This window comes from Nesoenas mayeri (assembly GCF_963082525.1).
Source record: "Nesoenas mayeri genome assembly, chromosome: 18".
Classification (NCBI taxonomy): Eukaryota; Metazoa; Chordata; class Aves; order Columbiformes; family Columbidae; genus Nesoenas; species Nesoenas mayeri.
In genome coordinates this window covers 8,770,310-8,790,867 of record NC_137566.1, presented here as the reverse complement: position 1 = coordinate 8,790,867, position 20,558 = coordinate 8,770,310, and the positions used below count along the sequence as shown (strand labels likewise).

Here is a 20,558-nt window from a genome sequence, read left to right as displayed (position 1 = left end):
GCTGCGGCCAGATCTCTCGCGTGTATTGACCGCTCATCATTTAACAGACCCGTTTGGTGTTCACCCTCTGTCTCTCTCCTCAACACATGCCCCTTTTTACTGATCACTCTCTGGCCTCCGGGCTACTGACAGCTGTTGTCCACTTGCTGCTAATTAAGAAAGCAGCGTGAGCGATGGGAATGGGGATCGGAGAGATTGAACCCCCGCTCTGCAGCAAAGCGTTTCAACCTGATTAAAAGGAGTCTGACTGACGACTGATCAGCCTCTTTTTCCCTTCTCTGTCTGTGGAGCTCTCGGTAAAAAGCCTGTTTGCTATCAAAACTCGCATGTCAGCCGCGTTCTTTGTCTGTATTTTTTAGATCCTGTAACAATAAGCAACATCAGAACAGATTTACCATTGAAATAGTGGGCACGTGTGAAATCTAAGCCACTATGAAGCCACGTATTTAACATGCAAAGCGTTGTGTACATCTGTGCTCTTCTGTAGAAATTCAAATGCAGGTTATTTGGTTTTTTTTTTTTAAATAAAACAGCACATTGTTGAAAATGTAGAACTAGCTATAAGAATCTAGATCAACATGAATTAACAGGACTGAAGTGGATGGACTGATGAATTTCAAGTATTTTCCTTCTTTGTTTAAGGGTTTTCTTTGTTTTGTTTCCCTGTTTGGTTTCCTTGTTTTGCTTTTCCTTGTTTTGCATCAGGTCCCAGTGGGTGACCTTTTGTGAGATACGGTTACGCTGTGATTTTTGTGATCCAGCTTGAACTGTATCCGTGGGTTTGGACTCTGGAATTCCCTTTACTGGCCTGTACTTCTGTGGAGGTAAAATGATGGACTGCGGTTAAGATAATACAAGATTATTGTGTTAACACACAACCAGAAGATGTGAATTCAAGTAGGAGTGATGGTAATTTCATTCAAGAAGCCTCCTCCTGTAACACTGGTGCTCTCTGGAGCTGTTTACCCCCAGGAATATTATGACTCTTTGTATTTCAGCCTAGACCTCCAAAATTCAATCTGAATTCTTATCTGCAATAAGTGGGCTCTGTATAGCCCCTAGCATGCTTTGAAAGCTGTGTCCTTTGCTCTTATATCTGGAATATAATTCCTCTTCTTCCTGTTGTGATTTTTCTCATGCTTGGCTGTTATCTCTTATCTTGGAGATGGCTGTTTCTTGGTACAGTAATTCAGCACAATCAGAGCTTCTCTTTAAAAGGATTACATATATATGGGAATAAAATGTTTATTTAAATTTAAAAAAAAAATCACTGCCAGGCTTGACTGCTTAGGCGTGTGAAAATCCTGTAACAAGCCATGTCTACCACAATGTAACTGAACAGTAGGAACACACCTAGGGAGAGGAGGACGTACTTTTGACTGTATTTACTGGTCTTTGCCTTGTACACCCATCATTTTGTTGCATTATTGCTTTCTGGAAGAAGCCTTGAAGCATTCGATTCCAGCTTTTTGATAAAGAAGTGGTTTGTATTTGTTCGAAGTTGAACACGACCTGCTCTGCCAGTCAGCGTTACCATATATTTACTTTCAATACTAATGGTAGGAAATGCAAAATGCAGTGTGCTTATAACTAACTGAACTAGGCAGACTCTTTGGGTGCTTCAGGGTGTGAAAGTGCTATAATGTCCTTGGGCAGCTTTTTGTTTTCACATGAAGAGACCAGATGCTGACATGGTGCAAAGAGAAGAGAAATCCCATCACTAGATTGGCCCTGAGTCTCCAAGCTGTAGTCTGTAAATAAAGTGATTTATGGGCATTATAGATTAAAATGGTGTTTCTTTTTTTACTCCAAGCAAAATGTCATTTCTAAATAGATCATCTCATTATTAGACTCTGGTTTGGCTAGTGATTTTATAAAATAAGCCTGGTAGAAAATTAATGGGATGACTTCTCTACTAGTCAGAATTTATGGAGACTCCAAATCCCCGTCTCTCTTGCTGCGGAAGGCAATTAAGAATATGAGGGAGTGGTTTCTTGGTTTGAAATGTTGAAAGCGACTGTAAGCATTCATATTATTGGCAGAGCTTATTAGGGATGGTGAGACTGGTTATACTGGGTCATTTGCTGTGAATATTGGGCATTTCTTCCACAGTAGCCTGATTATTGCTTGGACAGCTTTGCCAAACTGTTTAGTATCTGCTGCCTGTTAACAGGCTGCGCGTTTCAAGCCGATTATAGGAATATTATGTGGCTTCAGGGTCACGGTTAGTCCGTTTTGTCCTTTAATGCCACTCACAGTGACATCAAGAATTGAGCTGCTGTCACCCAGGTGGGTCCTCCACCAATATTGACATGTTTTTGTGTCTGTTCTGCGTTCGTTTTTCGTGTGACTGATGGCAAGTGTCACTTGCTCTGAACACCCACCTCTTATCCTCTTGTGCCGTGAATTTCTGGCTGTGTAAAATGAAAAACCATCACCGAGTCATTTCAGAGACACAGAGGTGGCAGTTTTGACATTAAAAGGGCCAAAGAGACATTCTGCAAATTCCTTTGTAAAAATTAGATGCCTGTTTGGTATTAGGTTAGGCTTTGTTTAGACTGTTGGCTAAATGGAAGCCTATAGCTTTGCTGCTCGGTCTACAGCTGACTTGCCTTCGACAAAGCTAGACTTTATCTTTGAGAAACATCTTCCCATATATAGGAGAATGATCCTGAAATATTTCCCTTTATTGCCAGTTTGGCTTCTATTTAGCTCAACCTGCTTTGCAAGTGGACAGTCTGATTCCAAAATAAAACCTTGTAGGGAGTTAATTGGGAATAACATGTGTAAGTTTCCACCCTTCACCTTGATTTGAATTAACTTTCCTAGACAGAAAAGCTCTCATTTATAGAGTCTTGGGTTATAAGGCTCTTGTGGCTTTGAACGTGGATATGTTTTATCAGGGTAAATTAATGGTGTATTATAGTTTCAAGCAATCTCCTTAAAAGTATAGATTCATAGAGCTGCCAGAAAACCAGCTCAGCTCTTCTGAGCAACATCTATCGAAGTTTCTATATGGCTACGTTCAGTTTCATCATTTAACACTGTGACCGCTATATATAATGTGTATTTTTATCAAATGAAAGCAATCAAACCATTATGGATGTTTTGTACCCATGGCTTGTGTGTAAAAATCAGGATGGATATGGAAATGCAGTGTATTGTTTGAAGTCCTGTAGACTCTAAGAGAGTTCTGCGGAGGAACTCGGGACTCTCGACACATTTAATGAAGCAGGTTTTCCCAAGTCAAATGTCTTTTCCAAGATTTGTTTGAGACATCTTCATGTTTTGCACTCTTTGCAATAGCTACATGGCTGGTTTTCAGGTTAATGAAGAGTGATGGCACATTTAGCGTATTCAGACTTTCCTGACTGCAGAGTTGCCACAAATGAAGCAGGAGATGCCTCTTCATCTGTCATTCTTCTACAGAAATCAGCAGTTTAGAAGTAAATGCAGCTGAGAGTTTATTTGCTGAGCTTCAGAGTCGAGTCCATGGAAAAAAACGCAGAACCTACTTGTTTGTTTGGTGAGGAGGCGAATTGATTTCATCGAGTAGCAGTGTACCACCTTTAAACCTGTCATATGTAGGAGCGATGTAACCAGGTGGTTTTAATGCAGGCATGAGGAGACAGGATAAAATAGACAGTTTACACAAATAATTATTTACTGCTAAAGTAACTTTTAATCTTTATGTGCATTAGAGTAAAATATAGACATCTCAGACTCTGTAAGCTACCTCGTGTTTCCTGCCATGATGGTACCGAGATGTGCTAATCCTACAGCTAAGAGACTAGTTATACTAGGCCTAGTATTTCCTCTCCCTCCTTGGCTGTTCAGTTCAATTAACATCTCAGTTTCCCCTTGCTGGAGGCATTGATGTTTCAAATTGTGCTTATAGAAGACTAAAATTTCCTCCTGCCTGTAGGCAGGCAATAAAACTGGTGGTTTGGTTGCAGATCCTATCAGGTATAGAACAGAGTATGGAACTGAGGATATGGCTTGGGGCTTCTTAACGCTTTATGCAAGCGACACAACAATAATGTAAAAGCAGCTTCTGACCTGATTACATCAGAAATTTCACACCTCCGGTGCCACTGTATCACTTTGCGCACACGCTTGTGTGTATGTACAGATAGAGAGCTGGCCCTTTGGGGTGCCAGTAGAGCAGGACTTCAAAGTTGAGTGATTTGTGTAGCCCTCCTGTGATGCCTTGTTTGATTGAGTAAGCAATATTAGGGGAGTTTACACTCCTATTGCGATGCCCCTCTAGGAGACAGCGCTGACCTGGCTCCTGAAACCCATTTGTCTTTCTCTTGCAGAGATGTGAGCCCCCGGCACGGTGCACAGGAGCTGTGCAGACATGTTTAATCTTACCGAACCGAATATCTGCTTTTCAGCATCTGAGCCCTGAGGATACAGTGCTAGTCAGAACAGTAAGAAACGAGGCTTCCTTGCAGAGAAGTTAGCTCATCTCTTAACATGCATGGAAAAGAGCTTACATCACACTCTCACCTGGACTGTTGCCCTTAATCTATGGCACTTGCTAAAGAAGGAAATAAAATTGAGCGTGTTTAAGCAAATGCTTTCCATGTTTTGATCTTGTTTCTTGTGCTCAGCTCAGAGGAGTGTGGGCGGTGGCTCTTGGGCAGGGTATGAGGTTCCTCCCAAGCCTACTAGAAAAGAGGGGTTAGCTTTGCAGTTCAGTCTGAATGTGCAAAGAGTCTGTAATCAGAGGTCAAAAATAAAGATGACTATAATTAGTAATGTCCAAAGCAACTGGAAATTGTGTCAGGCAGATCCGAGCCAGCTTCTCTCTTTTGTTTTTCCATCGCCTAATGAATGAGAGCTGAGGTTGCTCTCCGAGGATGGAAGAGGGCTGAGTTTTTCCCTTTCAAAACTGGTGCCGTGGGGCAGATGCAAAGTCAAGACCTCATTTACAACCTTGTTTTTCAGCTATTGAACCTGTAGGCAGGTTGCGAGCAATTAGGCTTTTCCCCAAAGCATCTACAACAATGCGTTTCTGCTTGCCGTCCTGCGGAGTGCCAGTGACGACATTCTGTCACCTTGGAGATGGATAAACAGCTTCAGCAACATTGGGTTATAATCTTTCAGGTCTGAGTTTCAGCGCTGACAGCCGTACAACTGAAACCCAAGCCCAGCAAAGGTTTTTCAGCGTGGAAAGAGTCTAAATGTGCTCGAGTAAAATGAGAGGAGGGGAGAAAGAGTTTAAGCGGAGCTCAGCGATAAGGCTTTTTGCTTGGCCGTGGCAATGGTGTGAATGAAACAAATTAGCTCTGGCTCACATGCTCCTCCAGCCCGGAGTGACTCAGGTAGTGCGCACGCAGACTTGTGCCTGCAGGGCTTTATTTTTAGATGTCTGAATCACTGTCATGACTGTATCCTCATACAGCCGTTAGACGAGTGGGGATGCCCACGGACCCCTTATTAAGTCATGTTTGGTGAGCGGAGAAATTCAACAGATTCCCCTCGCGACCGCTGCAATTTCTATGCTCAGAGCTGTTTGCTGAAGTAACGCTGAGGCCGTGCCTTGTAGCTGGGTGATTTCTTTCCATTTAAAATTAAATGTTTAGTTAACAACCTTGGTGGTTTTGATGCGTAGAGCAGGGTGAGCGTGGACCACAGCAGTCATGTTGACATTGGAGGCTTCTTGACTCTCTTGTTGTTTTAGCGTTGCTGGCACAGGGGGAGTTATGAGTTGTGTTACCAGTGTTGTAATCCCATTAGTTCTCTGGGGCTTGCAGGGCTGTGCAAAATCAGGACTTCAATGGGAAATTACCAGAGACTCACCAGATGCGGCACAAAGGTTTGCTATGATTTGGTAAGTGGCGGCATTTCTGCTCGTGAGTTGATACGGGCCCAAACTGCTGGCGTGACTTTCCTTCAGATAAAACAGGGCAAAAGTCCTGTCTGCTGCTTATCAATAAATTACAGTGTCTTTTTGCAAAAGAAGTCTCAAAGCCAGCTTTGGTCTGCTGGAGGAAACTGGGTAGCAAAGCCCTACTCCCTTAAATCCCTCCTTGTTCAATTAGTTGTAACTTTCAATTCCCTCGCCCCCATAAATTGGTTGGGTGGCATTGCTGCAGGGTTTGCAGCAGCTGAAGGATTCCTGATGTGTGCGTCTGCATGCAAGGAGATTTCTCTCTTCTGAAATACTTGAGGCTAAAAGAGGACTAGGAGGGAACCCAGTCAGCTGCTCTGAACTCGCTGCTTCATCTGGTGCATCTTCTCTTCTTTGCAACCTGAAGATTTGCTTCCAAATATGAAGCTGGGAGGAGGAAGAGCTGTAGTACTAATGCACTGTAAAATTAATGTTGTTGACTGACCCATCCTTTTCGCTGGGGTCGGGAGACGTGGCTGAATTGATAAGTCTCCCTCTGTGCCTCCTGATTCCCTCGCAAACACTGTGTGCTCTTTCCACACGCGGCTGCTGCAGCTGGAGATGCCTCATTCATGGTTGCTTAGAAAGAAGAAGAAAAAAAAAAATCAAAATAAAAATGTGCTCTCTGACAAATAAAAATGTTTTGCTTCCTCTGAAGGCCCCAGAGGGCGGCATAAAAATAATGAAGCCTGTGAGTCAGTGAGCATTGCCTGGCCAGCTGAGAGGGAACTGAGCCTCCCTTTTCCATAGAAGTTTGTGTGCTGTCATTGCACATCATTAATGCTTGCTGGTTTATGCTCATTCACTGTAACGTTGCCAAAAAAGAAAAAGGGCAGCCGGTCTTTCCGCTCCCGAGCGCTGGCTGGTTCGAAGGTGACGTGATGTTAAAGGAGAAGTTTCTTTAGCGCTCCAGAAGGGTTGTTTGATTCTCGAGCTGCCCTTCCTCCACTGTTTTCCTCCCAAACCTGGCGGCTCTCCTGGCAAACGGGTTCCCTGGAGAGGGACTTGGAGCAGCTCACAAACAGCTCCACCTAAGGTACAAAGGTTAGGGTGGGCAAACTTCCTGATTGACACTGCACCCTCCCTTTTTTCTTTCCTTTCTGGATCCCCTGCCGGGTGTCTTGTTTGTTTCTGTATAAATTCTCTTTGCTTCAGTCTCTGGGGGTAATGGCAAAGTTGAGAAAAGTCACTTTTTCAAAACTCACAGAGACAGAAGTGCTAGATCTGGGGCTTCTGTAGCACCCCTGATGCAGCAGCGATACACTCAGATGTTTAAAAGGGATATTTTAATTCTATTCTGCCACATTCTGTCTTTTCTTTATTCAGGATCTCAGTTCATCCTTTTGAGAACATAAAGCATCGCACCAGTGCTGCATATCAGCAGTTTTAAACTTCTAAGCATCCCCAGGACTTCTGGAGAAAGAGGGCGTGAAATGTAGCAGAAGGCTGTTTGCTGCGTAATGCTGAGTTACTTTGCAGGTGTGAAAGGGCCGAGAATGTATCTGGGATTCTCTTTCCTCAGCTTTCTTCAACAACGTGTCTCGTGCTTCCTCTCCATCCCCATTGCTACACACTGGCAGGCTTGAACATTTAGTCACAAGAAAGGCAGAGATGCCCTCCACCACAATATTATTAAAAATTGATATTTGAAGTGTCCCTGCGGTAGCTTTCTGTTGCCCACAGCTCGCTGGTATCTCCGCACCGCTCCTCCTGCATCGGCTCCACCAGCTCCTCTGCCAAGGAACTCAGCTCTTGGGAGAGGCTGTTTGAGTTTCAGGTTAGAGCAACGTTTCCGCAAAGCTCCAAGGCTTTGATTTTCTGTCAATCACTATTATTTTCATCTTTGCATTCCAGGAGAGCCCAAAGCTTCAGCAGGGCAAAGGCCCCACAGATCTGTGTGCTTACAAGTATGTAGTAGATAACAGCCCGTGCCCTGAGGTTAAGAGAGGATGGGAGATGGTTGGGAGTTCTAGTAATATACATATAAAATCTTGAAACATCTGTTCTTCGCAGCACGCTTCATGGTTATCGTGGGAAGCTCTCGTGTGCCCATCTGTCTGTCCTGAATCCCCTGTTCTCCTGTGTTTCTGACAGCAGAATTGGGTCTAGAGGAGCCAGAGCCGTAGCCCCAGCCCTGTAGTCTCTCACCGCACCAAACGTACAGCGCAGCAGAAAGGTTATTTTCAACTATAACTCATTATTTTTTCCTTTTGCTTCAGAACTCTTAAAGTCCCTGTCAGCAAGGGTTTAGCTGAAGCCTCGCAACTTGCCTTTTGTCTTCCACAAATGATGGAGCTGAGCCCAAGGGAACAAATGCCATTTTAATGGGCATCGTTGTGTAACTCATTACATAAGTCACCTCTGCCTTCAAAGGACTCGTGGCATAAATGGCAGAAGCGGTTGATTAAAAATGTGCACAATAGCTTCATTATGACATGGGGAGAGATGTCTGCTGTTATTTTTAATCTGATAGCTTTTAAATATGTGCATCCAGCAGAGACCCAAATGGCCTTTAGAAAAGGGAACCATTTGTGGGATAAGATTTTTAGACTCCACTCCATTCATTCTAACGAGCTGCAAGAGTCAGTCTGAGCTGGAGAACTAATTATAACCCTTTTTTAAGGCTTTGTCTCCTCTAAAGCTGCAGGGTTTTGGTGTGTGAACACATACAGAGTGAGAGAAGATGGAAGGTTTAGATTTCAGGTGAAGGGAAGAAAAGGTACAGTATTCTAAAGCTTGGGGTTCTTGTATTAAAAAAAAGTCTGTTTTCAATTTGTTTGGTTGACACGTTGAACAATTAAATTGCACATCCCTGCTGCTGCAACCTGTGTGCCATTGAGCTGAGTTGTAGTGACAAAAGGATGACCGGGGGTCCAGCAGCAGCTGGGGGTTATTGCCCATCTCTGGAGCCTCCTGGGGCGGCACAGCAGGCGAGGAGCTGGAAAATGCCCTGACTGAGCTCTGTAAAAGGCTGAACTTTCATTTTGACTTGAAATAATTTGCTACTGGGTTAGGTTGGTGGAATTCACCAACATGCACGTGTTTCGATGTAATTCCTGGCGTTGGTTTGAACCCCAGTAGAAAGTGACTGCTTGCCTATTACCGCGGTGGACGTTGGGCTTTGACTTGCCGGCTTTCTCCTAAGCAGCCTAGTTTCTTCGCCCGCAAGCACATAAGCTGATTTGTCTGCCTTCCCTTGTGCCTCTTAATCCACTGTCATTGAAAATCTGCGGTTCTTTCCTCACCAGATTTAGCTTTCTGCCACCAAACGGGCAGGCAGCACCGCTTTGCCGGAGCTGCCGAGGGACGAGGTGGTTCCTGTTCGGCCATGGGGTGCTGGGCTTGGGGGGCTCAGTGGGTACCCAAAAACCCCTCCGGCCACACCTGGCTGTTTGGGGCAGGCTGGCAACAGCAACTTTCTTGTGTCCTGTGCCTGGTCGGACCCCAGACACTTGTTGTCCAGGGGAGACGAACCTGAGAGCTGAGCAGGACTCAACAGCTGGAGCACATTCAAGCACAGCAGAGCGGGAGCCTCGTTAATAGAGGGATGGAATTAGCAATGAAACGAGTGACATATTAAAACTTACAGTCAGAAATCAAGAAACTCAGATCCATAGTAAAATAACTTTGAAGGGATTTTATTTTTCACTTACATGCAGCAGCAGAGCATCCAGACAGATGAAATCCGAGGGGACAGAAAGTCAGGAACGCTTTGATACAATATCTTTTTTCCCCCCTTCTAGTTGAAATCACTCGATCGAGTTTATTGCTCTGTCTTTTCCCGTTCATCTGATAAATATTTGGACGCTGCATAGAAGTGAGTATGGGATACCCTCCTGCAACCACCAGAAAGGAGAAAGAGAAGTTCAGAAAGCCGATGCTGAGGCTCCAGTTAAACACTGCTGGTTATTCATGGGTAAGAGGCGAGGGTAATATGATAGAACAATTTCCAGCGGGCAGCCAACCGAGCTCAGAACAACCTCAATGCTGCATTAAGGGGTCTGGTTACTGTAGACGGGCAGGGAGGAGCAGAGGGACAGAAGTGGTTTGAGAAGTGCCATGGCTCTGTTTTCTGCCTCTCTCTGCATGTTATCAAATGAATCGATCTGCAAAGGCATGCTGTGCTTTTTGAACCTTTTAACTGGACAGACGTAGGACATGTTAGCTATTTAAATTAGGATAAAGTGTAAAGAAAGTGACTTTCTCAAAGCAGACCAGTGCTATGGTAACCAGGCTAGGAAGTCTTGCTTAGTTGTGCATTTTGCTGGAGAGTTTCATCTTCATCTGTAAAAGCTTAGGTAACTTCCACCTTTGAGCTAGAATACCTTCCTATTGAAGTGTACGTTCTCTTTTATACCACTTCATCCAGATTCATTAAAATGCAAATCCTAACGCTTGAATGATGTATCTGCTTGAAAACCATACAGCCCATCATGCTGGATAATGTCAGTTGGCTTTCACTGAATATAATCACAGTAGCTCCACTGCTTGATTCATGAATGTGGGGAAAGGACTGTGCGATGGAGACGAGTCCTGGAGTCACTGACTCACCTCTGCTCTGGTTAGATGAGTTGCTTCACCTCCGTGCCACAGAGTAAGGTTGAGACCGACCTGTCTAAGGATGGGAAAGATGTGTTTGCAATGTACTTGGAACAAGAAAAGCGCTATTTTAAGTGCTAAGTGTAATTGAGTGTCAGAGAATATTGGTTTGTGACTCATTTAACTGCAAACGCATCAGAAGCCTATGAGCAGATGAGATCTGGAAAATGCTTGTTGTAGATGGAAAGACATGGTAGTAAAAAGCTGCATTAATTTGTGATCTTCAAAGTACGGCTTAGTAGGGCTGTTCAGACAATAACGTTTATTAATTTTGCAAATGTCAGCTGGTTTACTTCATTAATACTATTTTAGGAGGTTCCCATTCTGCTTCAGCTGCTTACTTCTGTCCTCGCTCTGTCGGTCTGTGTCCCCTCAGAGCGTGGTGTGCGAATGATTCCGTGTTCAAGGGGACAGAAAGGTGGAGAGAGCAAATGGAAATGGTCAGGCTGCTGGTGGTGGTGAGGGGAATCTGCTCTCCTTGGACACAACATCTCCTTTTGTAGGTTCCACACCGTGCACACACATTGGTTCAGCTGCTCGTGTGCTTGTCCCATAAATGTGGCTACAGACGTCTGGTGGGAAGGAGAAAAGGAAATTATAGTCTTCTGAAACCTTTCTCCCTTCCAAATTTCTTGTACCTGCAAGGCAGAATTATCACCATAAGCTACAAAGGGGTTTATAGGTATTGAACATTTTCTTACTCAGACTAGCAGTTTGGATCTCACCGCAGCCCATGGAGGAGCCAGACACAATTTGTTGCGGCTACCATCATTTCCCTGAAGATTAATTATTGTAATTGTTTGCCAGTTCTTGAAAAATAAATTGAGAGTCGTGACTTCTCTTGGCAAGCGTGCATACGCATGCATGTATAGAAATTCTCATATGGTGTGCAAAATAAAGACGAATTATTTGGCGGGGGGGAGTGCAAGAGCATTGTCACCGCAGCCAGGAGCTGGTTTCAGTGGTGACCTTCAGCACCCTGTGGAGCCAGGGAGATTTGAAAGGTTTGGAGATCCCGGTGTGGATGCAAAGCAGTGACGTCAATTGTTGCTAAGTTAGGGTGCCAGCTGCTCCAAGTGATTCTTCAGAGGCCAACTGATATGTCTGGATTTATCTGCGGTGGCCAAGGGGTTTAGTGCCTCTCTCCTGCGCGCATTAAATGGGGCTTTATGATACTCAGAAAACTTTAAAACACATTTACTCCTGTAAAAGGAGAACAGGTCTGCAGTCAGACCAGATTAGAATCAGTGCTGGTGCAGCTTCCATTAATAGGATGCCTGCAAAATTTTGAGCTAGAGGACACAACTAACCAGAGCTCTGGTTAAGGTGTTGATAACAAGGTCTTAACGTGCTAGCAGGAAACCAAGTTGAAAGGGAGACAGCCCTTATGGGGAGGCAAGCGCGGGTTCCTTCCCTTGAGCTGTGGTTGGGCCATTTCTGAGTACGAGGAGCGGGGTTTGCGCCGCAGCGTGGTATTTAGCTCCAGGGTGCTAGATTTGACTCAGCAGCCTTTTCTGTTTGCAGCCTGCGTGCTAACGCGGTGCTGCAGTGCTGCATGCACGGGGCTCTGTTGCCTGTGTAGTCGATTCCCAAATAATCTAAAAGAAAAATGAAACATACAGCAAAACTGCTTACTTCCCTTGGTACTGTAGTTAAAGACAAGTTCGGTATCTTCTCCTGAATTATCTGGGTCACTAGAGAACAATTCAGACTTTCATTTATTAAAGTGCTCTTTGCTCAGAATACATTCAGTTGCTCTCTATGAGGCAGCTTAGTTTTATTTAGCTTTGTGGCTAAACAGATAAAAATATATTTCAACAGTAAGTCTGCATGAGGCATGATTGAAAACCTTCGAGCTTCAGCTTTTAGGTATTAAAAAACCCCCATGAAAATACAATTTTTAAAAGGTTGAGCAGTTCTGTAATTAAGTTTCTTCAAGGATGCTGTGGTATTGAAGTGATTCTTCTGCTCTCTGGTTTGAAATCCATTGGGAGTGACAAGGGTTGGAAATTTTTTCAGACGATCTATGGAACTGCATTGGAAGGTGATGCTGCCGAGTGGCCAGAGCAGCCTGGGAAGGGCATTGGAAACAAAATAGAGAGCCACAATTTTCTTTATCTTGTTCCACTCAATAGATTTACATGGTTGCAATGTTTTTCATAGGCTGGTCTTCCAGATAAGGCTGTAACACAACTTCCCTGGTGTCAACAAATTCACCCTAATCCAGTAACGCATTTCTGTGTCTTTCTAGATTCTGAGCGTTCCCATCTCTCCTCGTTCACTATGAAGCTGAAGGGCAAGTTTCATTCACCAAAAATAAAGAGAACCCCTTCGAAGAAAGGAAAGCAAGTTGACGTGACAGTGAAAACACCAGAGAAGACAGCAAACAAAGTAAGAGATGAGGGACACGTTCTGTTAGTCTTGCAGGTTTCTTGCTTGCTGGTATCAGTTTATCAAAATCTACAGCTCTGCTTTCAGTGCGTGACTTTGTCCTCGGTGGAATTCTGCAGATTTTTCAGAGATTCACAGGATTACTTTCTGTTTAGTTATAAACTCTGCTGTGTAGTATAAAATAAGAGCAACCAAGCCATGTAATTCCCTTTGGAGAGCCTGACAAGATGTCCTTCCATAAGCATTTAAATATCTCATTATGGAATGTAGTTTATGGCCTGACACATCCTCCCAACACGCACACCCTATGGTTATGCTTACAGCTTCCAAATAACTGCCTGCTTTTGGGGTGTGATCCTTTTAAAACCCCCAAACCCAGGCGAGCAAACCCTTGAAGCTGGTCCAAAGTCGTGCTCAATCTCTGACGACATCGGCAGGGAGAGTCCAACAGATGCGTCCAAGCAGCTGCTGATTCCAGCACACGATTCCTCAGACCCAACGTGCTTCACGTCCTCAAAGAGCTGAGCTCACCGCTTTTCCCAGCACAAACCGGTCCAAGTGTCATCTCCTCTGCTGTTCTGACCCGATTATGTGACTGGAGACTCTCTCTGTGTCGTGCTGGTGCAGTTTTCAAGTATAAAGCCAAGCCAAAAGTTAAGAACAATCGAGGTTATTTATGATAATTCAAAATCTTTCGTAGTTATTGAAAATCCCACCCAATGTGCAGCACCAGAGGTGCAAACTTTTTGGGGCTGTCTTTGCTGGGGATTGTTGTGGTGGTTTTGAGGGCTGTCAGCAGGGTACAGTTATCTTATTCTGTGTGACATGTTTGACACCCAGAGAAGTTGCTGCAGGGCTTCCCAGCTCTGTTCTGCACCGTCAGGTGGGAGATGATGAGGCTTTTATTTACCAGTCTGTGAGGTTTTCTTTTCCCCCCAAGAGGTTATGAATCTGCTTTCTAGGAAGCCGAGCACCTTGTGTTACGACTGCTTCTAAAGAATAAAAATAAAATCTAGGAGTACTCCTTGAAGGCTTTTAATCTCAGCAATGTTTCAGGATGCTATATTGAGATAATTCAAAGGCCTTCCTTTAGATTGATACGTGACCACATATTAAATGAGTTTGAAAATGAAGAACCCTTTTCAAATGCGGTTCTGTAACATGTATTAGCATGTTAATCATAGGTGAAGTTTTTGCTTTTCTTTATCTTCTCTAAAAAACAATGCAAGAAGATTTCCTGATAAGGCATGCTGAAGATATGAAACCTTTTTTATGTACAGAGTGAGATTTTTTTAATGGGGAAACAAAGCCCTTGCAGAAGGATTTGGGTTTCTACTTGTTCTCAGCCCTGACCTCTCAGAATCAAGCCCATCCCTCCTATGCACCAGGAGAGTGTTTAAGCTATTAAGTCACAAGCCTTTCTACAGGAAGCAGTTGTTGAATGAAATACATAAACAGCCATCCGAGCAGGAACTGCAATCCACATTTTTTTCACTTCTGTTTGAGAGCTCTGACCACCGGGCCTTAGTCACCCTCGCTCGGGGAATACACAGGCGCTCTCATCCCTGAGCATGCGGTCATTTCATACGAAGGGCAAAACCTTCGTGGGAGGGACCGAGCTGCTCCGTATCCTGGAATAAACCATGCGGTGGTGAGGACACATGCCTGAAGAATGGGAAATGGCGTTTTTGACATCAGCGAGTTGCCAGGGTGCTCCTCAACAAAGGAGTTTGGGGCCCCGTGGGCTGCAGATCAGAACTTGAGGTGCCTGGCAAGCAATATTGTCAAAAAGTGGAAGCAGCAGCAGAGTTCTGGGCACTTCCCAGATGAGATGGAAAATGACAGGGTGGTTTGCAGATCTTGGACTGAGACTTAGACTTCTAAAGTTGGAGATAAATGGGAGTTGGGACTCTAATCCTTTTTTACAACTGGCCCCAAATTACTAACCAGCGCTGCCTATAAATTGTTCTTCCTAAAACCTTTAGGGCTGCTGGCCTGGTTTTGCAGAAAAGCAGCAGTTTAACGGCTGACAAGAGTATGGGGAGCACACAATGCCCACAGGTCATTAATTCTTGAAGCTGAATTTACTGAGGAGATAATGGTGAAACCTGACTCTGCTAAGCTCTCTGCTCCTTGTCTAGCAGTGTTCAGTAGTTAATTTAAATCTCACTTAGGAACTACTTGTGGCATTACAAGTCCTCCAGGCATACTCTGGTAAACTTTCAAAAAATACCCCTGTCTAGAATGCCATTAAGATATCACGTATCACTTCTGAATTTGCTCTTCCAGTGTGGTGGTGGCTTGGAAGTTGGTGACCACAACTCAGCTTTATTCCAATGAATTGTTCCCTTCTGTAATGCTCATCACTGATGGCAAAACTTGGCTTTCTTAGCCTGTCCCCATGGAACGCGTCTGGATTCCCTTGTTCCAGCAGCATCACAGTGACTTTGGGTTGGAGACTGATCAGAGAGGAGTTTTGTATTTGCAAATAGAGAGAGAAGCCTGCAGCCTGCTTTCATATAAGTAGGCGTATTGGTATCGGCCAAATTACTCAATAAGAGTGAACACCATGTGTGTCGTTGAAACTATCAGGGATGGATACAAAAATGGAGTCATCTATTTAGATAGTTCTGGTGTTTGGACTTCTTTTCCTCTTTTTCTCTTGCCCTTTTCCTGATCCACTGCGTTTATTGATCGAAAAGACCTTTTGATAGTGGGATGTGCCGAAGGTAAAAGGGTTTTGATCACATCAGAGGGGCGGCTCTATTTAAAACCAGCAGTTGTTGCTTCCTTTCTTGCATTATCATTACTATCTGCACTTGGTATATTCTTTTTCTTTCACCCTCCCAGTTTGTGGGTTTCAAAGCAGAGCCTTTCACATCATCAGTAGTGTTAATCTTGACCTAAAACTGATCAAGATTAGCCTTCAGTTTGGGATGCGCGTAATTCAGGGAGTTAAAGTGTGGGTGCAGTTTTGCTCTGACTTTTTTGAAAGAGTGGTAATTCAATTTAAAAGTGTTTGTGGTTGAAGGAGTTTTCTCTGGTCCTCGTGGAATGTACCTCGTTCATTGTCTCAGTACTTCAGGTAAGTTAAAATAACCTTGCCCTTAAAAATCCTGAGGTTTTAACACATCTCTCCCTTTTTCCTCCTCTCCAGAATGTATCGTGGCTAGAGGAGAAGGAGAAGGAGGTCGTCAGTGCGTTGCGCTACTTTAAGACTATTGTGGACAAAATGGCAATTGATGAGAAAGTATTAGAGATGCTGCCAGGCTCAGCCAGCAAAGTGCTGGAAGCCATCCTGCCCTTGGTGCAAACCGACCCACGCATCCAGCAAAGGTCAGTTCTCTTGTTGGGCTTTGGGACTGGGGCTCCCAGCTCCTCTCCTCCTCCTGTCTGAAGAATCACGTCATGCAGGAGACGGGAAATGCTGCAGTGGCTGATGAAGTGACTGCTGTTTTTACTAATTATGCCCTAGTTTTCAAACACAATTTAAAAGCAGACCCCCTGCTGCGAAGAAGCCCATGCTGTGGAAAGATAAAGCAAGTCGGAGTGGTTTCAGAGAGGAGGAAGGACTGATGATGATAAACTTGGAGATTCGTCATGTACTGGCAGGAGATTCTCCTCAGATGCTGTACTGGTTCTGCATCCTAAAAGCTAACAAATCCAATAGCTTTCACCTGAAAAAGAGTGTATCTTCTGAGTAATCACTTCTAGTGTTCAGTTTATCCCCCCTGATATTAGAGAAGTCTGAGCCTGCACTCTTACTGATTTTTTTGGATTTTTACTGAATCAGATACAGAACAGGAGTACACAGATGTACTTCAGTAGATTAACCATCCAAGTTCATTCCTGTGCACTCTCAGCAGATTATTTTGTTTGTGTTTTAACAGATTATATGTGTTATGTTTTAACCAGTTAGACAGTGAGTTTGAAGCCAGAAAAGTAGAAATTTGCCAAGGCAAAGCTCAGCATGGATTATAAGAATTTGTGGAGTTGTCAAGCCATAGAGATACAGCTGTTGTTCATCCCATAGATGCTGGAGCAATCAATTTACACAAAGCAAGCAAACATCAGTGAATAACATGGAAAGAGCAAAGTTAGCAGAGACAGAGAAAAGCACAAAACTAGGCAGAGAAATGCAAGTGTTTGGTTATGGAAATCCTGCCATTTTTTGTGCTGTTCCTACTTTTTTCCTGTTAAATATCTCAATTTTTTTTTACTTCAAGATGCTTATTTCAATTCTGGTGCAAGGAAGGTCTAGAGCGTGGTTGGGACAGCAGTAGAGTACCGGGTATTTTGCAAACAGAGATGCTCAGCTGTGTTTGGTCCTAGTGCAGAGGCCAGGTTTGCATCTGACAGTACAAAATGAAGGAGGCAATTGGTGAGTATCAGAGCTGTGGCTGGGACAGGAGAGATCCCATTTAGGTTAGATCTGCAGAACTATATAGAGCAATAGCTGTTAGAATGGTAAAATTAATCAGGCTTCTGGATACCAACACAGAAGTTTCTTCAGTTGCCACAGGGTTTCCCAGAGCTATTAAATTCCTGACAAGCACCTGCTTTCACTTAATGAAAGAAAGAATAAACTTTCCCCTTGCACCGGGAGAACATGTAAAATGTCAGCAAATATTTTTTAGGATAGAACGTGTCATCTTTAGGGTCACTGGCTTTGATTTGTGTATCTCCTGGGTGTTCTCAGGGTGATCTTCCCTTCCAAGAATATATTTGGAAATAAATATCACTTAAGTGGTCTTCAGCAGCAGCAGTATTGCAGACAGTCCTGTTCTTCACATTTCTTAGATCATCTCTTTTAGTTGTGAGCTAATGCAACATTGACAGTCGGGTATCTGTATTTACCCACATAAGCAGAATTTTCAGTCTGTAGTCAGTGGAGTCCTCTGCATAGCGATAAGTTTCTCCTTCTGGAAACGCTGTGGTTTAAAGTGCAGATCCCATATGTATGTTCTCTCTTGTTTAATCTCACAGGAAAAATGGGGATCTGGCATTCTCCAAAAGCCGCGTCCTTTCATACACGTTGTTTCTGTTGAGTAGTGGCAGGACAGAAAGGGGTGATTTGATGGCAAATCCCCCTGAAGAAAAGTGAGCGAGCCTTGTGTCAGTGTGGAGGAAAGCTCTGCGATCACTGTTGGATTGCTTTTGGCTTCAGGGAGAGCATTTGCATCAAGGAAAAAAGTAATTAAATCTAGCACAAAATGGGCTTTCAATTATTGCCTCCTTAGAAGGAAGCAGACTGAAGATAATGGCGAAGAAATCAAAGCCTTAAAAAGAGATGGGGGAGGGCTCTGTTTAGGAAATATCTCCTACCAAGCTGATTTCATTTGAAATTAGAATAAATGGCAAACAGAATGCTTTCAAAAAAATAAATAAAATAAACCAAAAGAACCAAACAAAGAAGCCCTTGCCAATGTTTGTATCCCCATGGTTGGAACTTGCAAACTTCATTCACCTAAAGAGTCTCATTGAAGCTGGTGGGCTTGATTCTCTTCTCACAGCTAATGAAATTACTGGAGTTAAGCCAGTGTAAAATGGATACCAAGGAGAAATGGGAAGATTTGCAACACCCGTATCAGTAATGATTGTGAGATTAGACCTTATCTTATCTGTTTATGTTTTTGATGCAGTTTCAAATAGATTTAACTTTACAAAGAGTTGCTGAAGCGTTGCCATCAGCAGAGCTGTTAACACACCTTGTTTAGTAATGAAGTGTGTGCAGAACGGCCAGGAAAATGCCTGTGAGCACTGTTGTTACAGTTCACTTTTATTTAGAGTTGTCACCCTTCCAAAATGCCTTTTTTTTCCCCCTTCGGAACAATAGCTTCAATTCTGTTTCTCATTAAAAACAAAACAAAGCAACACCCTTCCTCTTCCAAACCTGAAATTCATTCAGTTCAATTTATGTAAAGAAGCAGGTTTTAATTACATGTTTTCAGGCATTATAAACAATGAGGAAATGATTTGTAAAGAATGAATACAGTCAGCTCTCAATTGTCCAAGACATTCTTTGAAAGAGTTAATAAAGAAGAAGGAAAGCATAGATAATACTGAAATAATATAACTTAGGCTTAAATACAGGACTTACATATTTACCTTTGAAGTAAAGCCATAGAATTGGAGCTGTAAATTAAAATGGAAACCATATTATTTTTAGCATTGCCGTGTTAACTTGCAGCCCAATTAATTCATTCTCTTAACTGAGATTAGTTGTACCTTAGTTCTGTCGACCCATTTGGTGCTGGAGAATGGGAGAGCAACTGCAGCAGAGGAGAAATCTCGGCTTTGTCACCTGCTAAACACTAATTCTGGATGTCAGAAAGAAAAGGAGAACAGTCACATTTTTAACAGCGTGAAATGCGCTCTAAATCAAGCGCTCTCATAACATTTGATAGTATCTCCATCATTTCATTTTGTTCTGTTTTTTTCTCGGCTATTTCCTGCCCTGCCGTCCAGTTCTGCCATCTCGTCCTGCTATAGCCGTGTGTACCAGAGTCTGGCCAATCTCATCCGCTGGTCAGATCAAGTGATGCTGGAAGGTGTGAACTCAGAAGACAAGGAGATGGTGACAACAGTGAAGGGCGTCATAAAAGCTGTTCTGGATGGAGTCAAGGTACCTGAGACAAATATTGTCAGTTATATTGTATAAAGTATATAATACATATTTTTAGAGGAGAAAGATCCTATTCTTGCCTTCAATAAATTACCTCAACTGTATCATAAGTGAAATGATCCTGCTCGGTGTGCTGATTAAGGACCGACACAAACGGTTTGGCTGTTAGTGTGCGCTGCTGAAGTGCTCACCCTGGCTTCTGGATGAATTGGAAGAAACAATAAATCTTTATTGAGCATTGTAGTAGATTTTCAGCAAGTCGTTCCCAATCTCCCGTGCAGTTTACAAGACAGAGTTTGCGTATTTTCTGTCTAGGCAAAATATAATGGAAATGCTTCCTGTCAATGCTCATAGAGAATCAAGCTCCATCTTTTAACGCGAATTTCAAAGGATTCGTCAGTGATCCATCACCGCTTTCAGCAGGCGGATTAGGGTGTGGAACAGGTGATGAGCTAAGCTCAGTTTTCTGGAGATTAATTTTATATAACTAATGGAAATGTTGAACAGAAACCTTTGTATCCTTTGTGAGACCTGCTTACAGCATTCCCTCCACACCCCACCCAGGGACAGCTGTTGGCTTTCCTGCGACCTCCCGGTAGCTTTTGGTACCATTATTTAGTTCTGTTTCATGCGGTTGTCCCTGGGCTGATGGCCCCGGGGACTGTTCATTCGGCTGCACTTAGAAGTCCGCTTGACCTGGGCTGAGGGCACCAGCGACCATTGGATCTCCTGAGAATCTGGTTTTAAAAACTGTGGAGAAAGTTAATCCACTTTCAACAGCAAGGCTGAATCGGAAGGGGAACGTTTCGATCAAGCACAGTAGGAAAGTTGAGATGGTGTTTTAAGAATGGCAGCAGGTGTTTCACCTGGATTAGTGTATCAGGAACAGGCACCTCTCGCTGTACTCCGTTTTTTATTAACTGGAGCTGAAGGCGGCAATGAAGTGGATCTCCCAAGCTTTGGCTATCACGTTTTCAGGAGTCTTGGTGTGGTGTTTGCGTGCTCTGAATATCTTTTTAATGTTAGTCAAACACAGATACTAAA

At 43.5% G+C, this 20,558-nt stretch overlaps 1 protein-coding gene across 1 annotated transcript in view; it reads left to right on the top strand.

The window, feature by feature from the left end:
• Positions 1–20,558, top strand: part of RAPGEF1 (Rap guanine nucleotide exchange factor 1) — a 75,646-nt gene that overhangs the window by 14,082 nt on the left and 41,006 nt on the right. Inside the window, exons 2-4 of the mRNA XM_080356075.1 lie at positions 12,750–12,889; positions 16,047–16,225; positions 19,358–19,514. Of these exons, the coding sequence (XP_080212201.1) occupies positions 12,750–12,889; positions 16,047–16,225; positions 19,358–19,514 (476 nt within the window). The remainder of the gene's footprint in view (positions 1–12,749; positions 12,890–16,046; positions 16,226–19,357; positions 19,515–20,558) is intronic.